The sequence below is a fragment of the Haliaeetus leucocephalus genome, unplaced genomic scaffold (assembly GCF_000737465.1).
Source record: "Haliaeetus leucocephalus isolate CR32 unplaced genomic scaffold, Haliaeetus_leucocephalus-4.0 Scaffold162, whole genome shotgun sequence".
Taxonomy (NCBI): domain Eukaryota; kingdom Metazoa; phylum Chordata; class Aves; order Accipitriformes; family Accipitridae; genus Haliaeetus; species Haliaeetus leucocephalus.
In genome coordinates this window covers 3,860,847-3,870,863 of record NW_010972598.1, presented here as the reverse complement: position 1 = coordinate 3,870,863, position 10,017 = coordinate 3,860,847, and the positions used below count along the sequence as shown (strand labels likewise).

At 36.1% G+C, this 10,017-nt stretch overlaps 1 protein-coding gene across 1 annotated transcript in view; it reads left to right on the top strand.

Annotated features, from left to right (window-relative positions):
- RYR2 (ryanodine receptor 2 (cardiac)) overlaps positions 1 to 9,646 on the top strand; it is a 342,788-nt gene extending 333,142 nt beyond the window's left edge. Inside the window, exons 101-105 of the mRNA XM_010562945.1 lie at positions 1,986 to 2,142; positions 4,037 to 4,101; positions 5,399 to 5,499; positions 7,017 to 7,068; positions 8,791 to 9,646. Coding sequence (XP_010561247.1) covers positions 1,986 to 2,142; positions 4,037 to 4,101; positions 5,399 to 5,499; positions 7,017 to 7,068; positions 8,791 to 8,886 — 471 coding nt within the window. The 3' untranslated portion in view covers positions 8,887 to 9,646. The remainder of the gene's footprint in view (positions 1 to 1,985; positions 2,143 to 4,036; positions 4,102 to 5,398; positions 5,500 to 7,016; positions 7,069 to 8,790) is intronic.
- Positions 9,647 to 10,017: the final 371 nt, after the last annotated feature.

Genomic DNA, 10,017 nt, shown 5'->3' with positions numbered 1-10,017 from the left:
CAGGAGGAGGGTCAGTTATAGGCAAGGACTTTCATAAGTAATTTAGGTACTGAAATGCTTCTTCAAACTTGGAAATCCATCAGTTTCCCTTAGCATGAATTGCCATGATTATCTTCAATTGGCAATTCTATTACTGAAATTTCCTGTACTCAGAACCACTGAAAATTATTTTGAGCTTACTGAGACAGTGCCAGGCTTTGCAGTTGTGGATGGTAGGTAGAGCTTAGATCACGAAGAATTTCTTAAGATATGTTGCTGTTAATATCCTTTTAAAAGCAGTCATGTACAACAAAGTTAAATATATTTCGGTATGTTATGCAATATGAATCACTTCCATGGAATTGACACCATTTAAAATCCCAATAATTAGGTAAACTGTGGAAGCAGACTAATATGTCTATACTTTTGTCCAGTTTGGGATGTTCAGTACAAGAAAGACATAGATAAACTGGAGCATAAACCAGTGGAGGGCCGCTAAATTGTCAGGTGCTGGAGTACTTGCCCTGGGTGGAGAGGCTGAGGGAGTTGGGCTTGTTTGGCCTGGAGAAGAGAAAGCTTGGGAGTAGGAGGGGAGTGTAAAAGCAGCTCCCCAGTGCCTCCCAGGTTATTGGGAAGACAAATCAAGGCTCTTTACAGCAGTGCCTGGCAGGAGACCACGGACATAAAGTGGAAAAAGGTGTTCTGACTGAGGAAAGCCAAGCAGTGGATCAGGTTGCTCAGAGAGGTTGTGCAGTCTCCATCCTTAGGAGGTTGTAATGACCTGACTGGATAAACCCGGAGCAACCTTGTCTGACCTTATAGTGGACCCTGCTTGGAGCAGGATTTGCACCAGAGACCTCCCAAAGTCCCTTCTGACCTGACCTGCTCAGTAATTCTCTGAAAATACACTTACCAAAAGGCTATAATATTGTACAGGAATGAGTTAGAATAATGTGCTATAAAATCAGGGTTGTCTTTTGTAAAAGCAGTAAGACTTGCAATGTGATGTTAAAAAAAGAAAAAGTACAGAGAATATATATTTCTTTTTAGAAAGAGAAAAATAACTTAAAACTTTTAAAATAACTAACACCACATTCACTCATGAAGGTAATGATTGACTTTCAATGGTAAAATAAAAACTGTTTCTAAAAATTGTTACATTTTTCAGCCATTACTTACTAAGCAATGTATGTTACTATATCAATTTCTTACATAAGGGATTTTGGGGGTAAGTGTGGCATAGAAATAAAAGAAAGGATTTTTTTGTATGGTTAGGTTTTAGGAGTTAGTTATTGTAATTGTCGTCACTACTTTTTGATAGAGAGTGAGAACCCTGGACCTGTAGTTTGCAAAGCTACTTAACAAAAAAGACCCAATCCCCTGCTCCAGACCTCTGAGAGTGATATCATAATTTTCTATTAAATTATAGCATGCTAAACTAGGAATTTTGCATTGTCAGCATCTCACATAACTATAACGAGAGACCTATTATACCACTTTTCAGATCACAGTGTTTGTCTCAGACTTCTTCCATCATTAGCCTGTCCTATGCATAAAGATTCTCAAAGGTTTTTTGTTTGTCTTGTTTTGTTGTTTGGTTTTTTTTTTTAATTTTTGTTTGAAACACCAAAAATAGGGAAAGTCATTCACTTTTGAGCTAGGAAAATGGAAAAGGAGATGACTGTGGTGCTAATGGTATTTCCTATTTGCACATTACTGAAACAATCGTAGGTGAATCACGATGTGCTGCTGGTCTTAAGGTAGTTGAACCTTTGATCTTTTTGAACTGCTACATAATGACAGAACATGAAATACTGCAGCTTCAGCTGCACAGCAGTATTTCACCTCCCTCAGAAATGTACCTAACTTCAAAGGGGAGAAGATGACTTGACATAGTATAGTTGCTAGACGATAGACCAGTTCTGCCAATTACTGAATTTGCAACAATGGGTGTTTTTACTTTAGCTGCAGACAAACTTTGTATCCCTTTGTTTTGTGTTTTCTAGTGCTACATGTTTCACATGTACGTTGGAGTACGTGCAGGTGGAGGCATTGGTGACGAGATCGAGGATCCAGCAGGAGATGAATATGAAATCTATCGGATTATCTTTGACATCACTTTCTTCTTCTTTGTGATTGTCATCCTGCTTGCAATTATTCAAGGTATATGTTTGTAACCCATGGTGAGACTGAAAGCATTATGTAGCAGTACAAAGATCTTAGTGCTACAGTAATCGCACACTGAAGATTCAACCAGGACACCAGGGCAGATCACGAAGCACAGATTTGTATCGTATATCACATCCAGCTGGCTTTTATCTGTATGGTGTTCTTCCTAGTCTCTGTAAAATCAACAGGCTCTAATTGGATCGGTGAAAACAAAAAAATCTCTGCTATGAGAATACTGGTATCACTACAGTTTCTATCTTCTCATTGCCCTTTCTAAAAGCCTCCTGTAAATGATCAGCAAGAGAAGTGATTAGAAAGTGATCAGAAATCTTGTGGCATACCTTAAAATTGTCTTTCAGCATAACCTGCCCTTTGTGAATTTACGTGGACAAAATCAGTAGCGGGTGCTGTCAGTATTCCCCCTGCCAGCATCTAATGTTCTTGACTGTCTGGCAAATCTTCACCATTGGTGGTAGTGGTGTGAAAATTGGAACATAGCTTTAAGAGGTTTAATCTTTTCTTACATAAAACCCTCTGTTTGGTCTGATGCCTGCTCACTTGAATAATGTCAAAGAGTAAAGAAAGGTGCTTGATATGAAACAGATTTAGTATATCCTGGTTAATGACAATGGAAAGTCAGCTGCCATTAGGTTAGCTTCTGAATTTGAGTGAAATTATTTAACTGATAGTGTGGCTTGCTGTTGTAATCTGGATAGTGGATACTGAATTTTGGGAAGTCAGGGTTTTTTTCTATTATGTGTGTATTAACAATGTTTAATATTATTACACAGAGTACTTAAAAGCCCTATCTGTTTACATACTAAACCTTCAAAAGATTGTCAAGAATGCCCAGAAGATCATCTTTTATTAAAGTTTGCACAAATTAACAGAAGTATATTCTTGATTTTGGAAAAACATGTAATGATTTTTGTTAGGTCCAGTTGTTGTTATAAATGGTAAAACCTTATTGCTTTCTGTCAGCTAACACTTAGCTAACTTACGATGATTTTGAAAGCAATAAGGATGCTTTCTCACTTCCTGCAAAGAAGTTTAGAAGTCAACTCTGAGCTTGTGGTAAATTGTTTATAACTCCTACTCAAGCAGCAAGATTTTTAAAGGGCTTGGGGAGGGTGCAGAATTTTTTATAGCCTGAAGTGACATATCTCATACTGTTTGGTTCTTCATTCTGTGAGCGGCTGAAGAGTAGAGGCCTTAGCTGTCAAGCTTTGAGTATAATTCTCATCTGGTATTCATCAGTTTTACAGCACGGTAGTGTCAACAATGATTGTGGTTAGTCCTTATTTGTATTGGTGTAAGTGAAGAGAGAATCATAAAGAATTTATAATCTGAGCCATAGAGCCTGTGGAGGTTTTTCTTCTTCTTTCTGTATCTCCCTGAAATGACCCCTTACTTCTGTAGAGCTCTGACAGTGGAACCTCATACTACGTGGCAACTATAATGAGAGAGGATGCGCAGAGCTGGGAGCTTCTCTGCATCTGCCATGTAATAAATCCCTGAACTCTGTTAAAAGTATAGTAGTAGTCTTTCTATAGTAAAGCCTCCATCACTGTAAAAACCACGTACATCTTTAGGTACTGAGTCAGGATTAGAGCACTGTCAATAAAACAGAAGTCTGCTTGTCCCATTTTATAATTCCAAATGGTACTGCCAACCATGTTACTTACTGGTAGCCATTTTCTTTGACTTGCTCATTTTTCTTCCTGTATTGAGTTGTTTTTGTGGTCTTTGGAATGTATATTGGCTTCTATTATTTCTCCACAAGATTCTCATTTTAATATTCTTTGTCAGAGTTATCCCTGTATTTCCAAATATTCTTTGTCACAGTTCTGTTCTTGAACATTAACTGTCATTTTAACTTAAACCCTAGGTTTAATTATTGATGCTTTTGGTGAGTTAAGAGATCAGCAAGAGCAAGTTAAGGAAGACATGGAGGTAAGAACAACCAGTTGGTGAACCATACCCTATTTTCAGGTTTCATGAATATCTGTTTTCAATCCAAATGTGATCTACCTAGTGGATAGTTTCTTAAACTAAGAGGAAAATACAGTTCTGTACACGGTCCAATATCATACAACATCCTGGATGAGATTCTACTCTCACATCTCAGTCCATTAGATGGAAATAACAACCGCCTTTTTTTTTTAATTGACTTCTTGTATCTATTAAAATATACGAACTTAAGTAGTTCTGTTAGTACCTAATAAAATTCTTTTTAGACAATTTTATGAAGAGAAAACTCTGCTAGCATCCAGGTTCTGAATAGCATTTACCACTCTTTGCTGCCTCCTGTGTAAGAGGTATGCTATGCTTTGACAGGTGCTAGCTGCTATGTTGCATAAGTCTTTGCATGGGACACAAACCCAGGTTGTCTAAACTGATACTCTAAGCATATTTTGGATTTGTTTGCTAATTCCTAGTATGGATTTTTTTAATACCTCCAGATCAAGTGTGGCCAGTTTTTTGCTGTCAGTGATAAGTTAACAAAAATTCAGATAAAAAGCCGAACAGCTTATTTTCTCATGACTTTTTAAAGTTTAGACCAATCCCTGTATCTTCTTTTCTGTAAACAAGAAAAATCTTTTTACGTTGCTCTATATTATAGTGAATTACATATCTGTGGCTATTTAAGTCTTTTGGATCTTCAGACTAGAGGTTTCTAACACAGGGTGTTAACACTATCATGTTACAGTTCATCTCAGATGTAATCTTCTTTGGTTAATCTATGTGTGAAAGTATCCTGTACTTGGTGGTTTTCTATTCTGTCATTTAAGTGTGACTATAAGAACTCAGAAAAGTGTTGCAAACCTACTGTGTTTTGTAATCTAAACTTTGAGCATATTCAGTTTCAGCTGGACAAGCACAGCAGGCATTGAGGTACATGTTGCCATATGTTACAGTGAGTGTTACCTACAGTGTTAAAGGGAAAAAAAAAAGTCAGCTTTGACCACTGTATGCCATTCTGTTACAGCTGGCAAAAATTTTTTTTTTTGTTTGTTTTTTTTTTTTGTTTAAACAGTAAGAAGCTACTCTCATGGCAGTTAAACTTCTATTCAGGTGTTTTGACTGAGGTATCCAGTCCCAATCATTAAAAGAAAAGCCTTTTTGTTCAGCACATATTATACATGATGCATTGCCATTTTCAAGAAAATTGTTACATTTTTATTGGCCTTTTCTCAAAGGGGGGCAGGGTTATATATAGTGTTGAAGTGCTCTGTATTCTTTCTTTTAGACAAAGTGCTTTATCTGTGGAATAGGAAATGACTACTTTGATACAGTGCCCCATGGCTTTGAGACACACACACTACAGGAGCACAACTTGGCCAATTATTTGTGAGTACAGTAAAAATTAGCTTCTCACTAACTCATGACCCATGCACCCTTTGCAAGTACCTGATAGCTCTCTTGCATAAGTAAGAGTCAGTACTGTTTGGCTTTGATGTGCACTGTCTGAATATATAATTCTGTGACGATGGGAGCAAGGAATGAACAAACTTCATTATCTTGTTCCCAGCTTGGCTGTGACACACCAAGCTTGTGTGAGCTAGGAGATGGAAACTGGGAACTTAGTATGTGGCTGTGGAGGCGTTGTAAAATTGAATGTGTTGTGTAAGGTACAGAGGAACGGTATGACCTGGCCTGGAGACTGATGGAGAGAGTGCACAAGCAAAGGAGTAAGGCAAGAGAGGGAAAACTTAAATTGGACAAAATATTTTGAGTGGAGTGCTGAGGCTGACCAAGAGAACCTGGGACAAAGGGTGGTAGGGGAACTGGAACAAGGAGCTAGGGAGGGGAGGGATCACACCAAGGGCATCAGGTCCACCTTTGGAAAATCCAAGCAGAGCAACAGTGACCACTAAACTCAGTCTTTTTAAATCTGGAAATAAAACCATTTATCAGGTCTACAATCACTGTATCATACTGTTTCTCTCCTGTCAAATACCTATGAAAATCCATTGCCAAAGTGTATTTTATGCTAGTGCTGTCAGCATGAAGCAATGGGTGGATTGTGACTTTGTGTCTATAAGCTAGCACTGTATGTGCACAAAATAATGAGACTGTAAAGTCAAACATCCCTATAAAGAAATTCCACCTGAAAAATAGGTTGTGCAAACAAAATACGTTAAAAGCACCATCATGTGGGATTTTGTTCCTGTTTACAAAGTGCTACACAAATAACACACGATAGCATACTTAAAGTGCATCATCCTAAGGAAATGTTTTTTGATATTTTTGTGCATGATCATGTTTTATATTTTTACATATGTTTGGAGAGAATCTTTATTATGAGTGAAATTTTGAAATCATTACCTAGTGTCTGTCAGATATCTCAAAACCCCAAGACTAATGTATTTTTAAAATTACAATTTCTTTTCTGCTCATGTTGATCTTGAGTTACATACACTGGTAAAATATCCCCTGCCTATAATTTCAATAAGAGAAATCTCTTAATTTCTTCAGCATTTCTTATTCATTGTGGGGAGAGGAAAAAAGTTCCAACAACTGTCCTCTGTCTGTTTCCAAGTTGGTGTTCATGGGCAAGAAAATGTCTGTTATAATTTTCAGATCAGAAAGCTTAGAAAATCTTCATTTATATGGAGTTGCTATTTACTGTGAATCAAACTGAATCTCTTGCCTTTTAGCAAACTATTCATTGAACAAAGAGTGAACGTCAGCAGTGTCAGGAAAGTATATTTAATGTGTCTGGAGTATTATCATAAATAGAACTCTGGAACTTCTAAGTCCATGAACAGCATTACCACTGTACATACTGAAAAATATCCATCCCTCTGTGGGTTGCCTAATGTTTCCAAATACTGTATTCATAATAGCCGTTTCTTTGCTTGTAGGTTTTTTCTGATGTATCTTATTAACAAAGATGAAACAGAGCATACAGGACAGGTGGGTTAAACAACTCTATGAATGTCAACAGTTAGTAAATAAGACTGATTCTAAAATAAAATTCATTCAGGCTTGGCAAAACTAAGAGTATTCTAATGAATAGCTCCCTATATGGTATGTAATTTAATTCTCATTCTTCTAAACAATTCCTAGGGCTTTGGTTGCTTAATGTTAAATTGAGCATTAATTCTGTGGTACTTTCTATTTCTATTTTGTTATCTGACCTGTTATTCTTAAATTGTTACTTCCACAAAATATAAATACAGACTATAAACAAAAAAAAAAGAGAAACAGAACAGTTAAGCATCCTGTGAAAGCAGCACTCTTCATTTCTCCCTGTTGATTCTTTTTTAATAGTCCTTGTCTTTTATTATTATCTACATATAATCTTCTTTGACTACATTCCTGGATAAATCCATATGAAAGAGCTTGTGCATATGTTTAAAATGAAACCTGTGAGAGAAGTTTCCCTAGAGGTTTCTTCTTTGCTGCTGTTCTTTCAAACTTTTGGTGCTTCCTTCAACTTCCTTTAAGTATACTTAAAGTCAGCAAAAAAATGTATCAAATTTACAGACTACTTTTTGTTTTCTAGTGATAGTCTTGCAGCTGACTAAGCAAATGTTCCTGTGTTACAGATCAGAAAACAAAAACCTGAAAAGAGTCATATACGTAGCCCTACAGATTTGTGTTAGAGGGATGATTTGCTATAAATCTATGTAGCTTACTCTTTCTGAACTCTGATGGATGTACTGGGCAATTATAATAATCTTTTTTGCATAAATCTCAGCCTTGTCCAGTATGAGATTTTATGTATTTGCTTTGATATTTTTGAGCATCCATTTGTCATTTGAGTATTTCATGTTAAATGAGATCTATTAAAAAGTCTTTTCTATTTGATTTTTCTTTTTTCTTGGCATACAGTGTGTCCTACTATATTCACTGAAGCCAGATTTCTACTAACTATTCAGTTTTGATACTGTTAGCTGATAATTTGAAAATTGACAGTACTTCATACTACGTAACTTCTAGGGACATGGTTTAGTGGTGGACTTGGCAGTGTTAGGTTTACGGTTGGACTTGATGATCTTAAAGGTCTTTTCCAACCTAAACGATTCTTTAACTTGTGTAACACATGTCCTTTCTACCATGGAATTTGTATAATAAAAAGCACATTTAAGTGGTGTGATTAAAATGGAAATAAACTGACACATCCTTTACTATTCTCCAGACTGTCTAGAGACAGAGCTTTACCTGAACAAATAATCAGGAAAAAAAAAAAAGACCACTTTTTCATAAAATACTGCTTTTCTAAGAAATACCTTTAATGTATTTTATGTTTTATGTATTTTGTGTAGATATGTTTTTAAATGACAGATGCAGAAATTCAGTCAAATTTCTACGACAGAAAATATTCTGCTTACCCTGGTATTTGTCTCGCGACAGCTTTAATTGAGCTTTACAGTGCTACTGGATATGCAATAAGAACTAAACTACCTGGTCCTCTTCTATGTGTTTCTCTAGTGCTTTTTGTCTAGGTGACAAAAGTCTAAAAGCTACTCTAAACTGATAAAATCATTGACGTGATCTTGTAGATTGATATAAAATAACCTGACATGACAGAATCAAAAAAGTGAAACAGTATATAAATAAAAGAGAAAAAAAAAAATGGTTGGTGCTTTCTCATTGAATCAAGTTAAATTATTTAAACTGTGTTTCTTTCAGGAATCCTATGTATGGAAAATGTATCAAGAACGGTGCTGGGAGTTTTTCCCTGCTGGTGATTGCTTCCGAAAACAGTATGAAGACCAGCTCAATTAAGCAGAGATGAGGATTTCCAGACAAAAATATGTCCATGTATTTCCCAAGTCTTTTGGGAATATTCAACAGATTTCTTAAATGCCCAAAGCTGTGTGCTTTTTGGAGCACCAAAGCTCTGTTTTTAATGACCCAACTGCGCTTTTATTTTCTTGTGTATTTGCTTTGAGAACCCTGGAGTAAAGAACAATGAAAAATAACAGCAACTCCGGAAAACAAACCAACCACTTGCACACACACAAAAGATACCCCTATACATAACATGCACACATAAGAAGAGACTTGAGACAGCTTATTTCTGAAACTGCCAGATGATGCCCTTGTCTATAAGATCACACATGGGGTGACATGGTAGCAACACTCATTCAATCTGTTTATTTCATCATCCTGGAAGGAACTATATATAGTTCGCAGAGCACTGTAAAAGATTGTTGTGGACACTAAGTTGTGGGGAAATAGTGCCTTACTATATGTGGGTTGAGCTATGCAGAAGACGAGTGCATGATGACATCTTTTTTTTTTTTCTTTGTCTTCCCTTTCTTCCAAGTTAATATTTATTTTGTGGTTTTGGTGGGTTTGGGAGGAAGGAATTTGATTGTGCACATCTTTTTAATAAGACTGGAGTGTCTCAGGACAAGATTAGGTTGTTTTCATCAAGTTCATTTCACATTTACCTTCCTCTTTAGCTTTTGCTCTTATTTTGGTAATGCTCTGATACAACACTGCAACTTTATGAAATCTTTGTATGAAAACAAGATGACTGCAAAAAACACTTTAACAAGAAATGTTTCATTGCATGTTTATTATGCAAGTTTAAAACAATCAAAAAAACAACCTTCAGAAGCAAGTTGATCAACATGAAAAACATTCACAATAATTATATCCATAGTAATAAAGTGTTGTGGGCTTTATTGTACATCTGGAACAAGTGTCATCAGCCAACAATGTATATGTTATGAATTTAACAGTAGTTTTGGTTTCTTTTCTTTTCCTTTCTTTCATTTCTGCCACCTGTGATCAATAGTGGAGTTGAAGATTTTCTTGTTAAATTATTTTTTAAAAGCAAAGCTGAAGCAATATCCATTCAGGGACTCCATCAGTTGCATCATGAAACACCAATGATGTGTACATCAC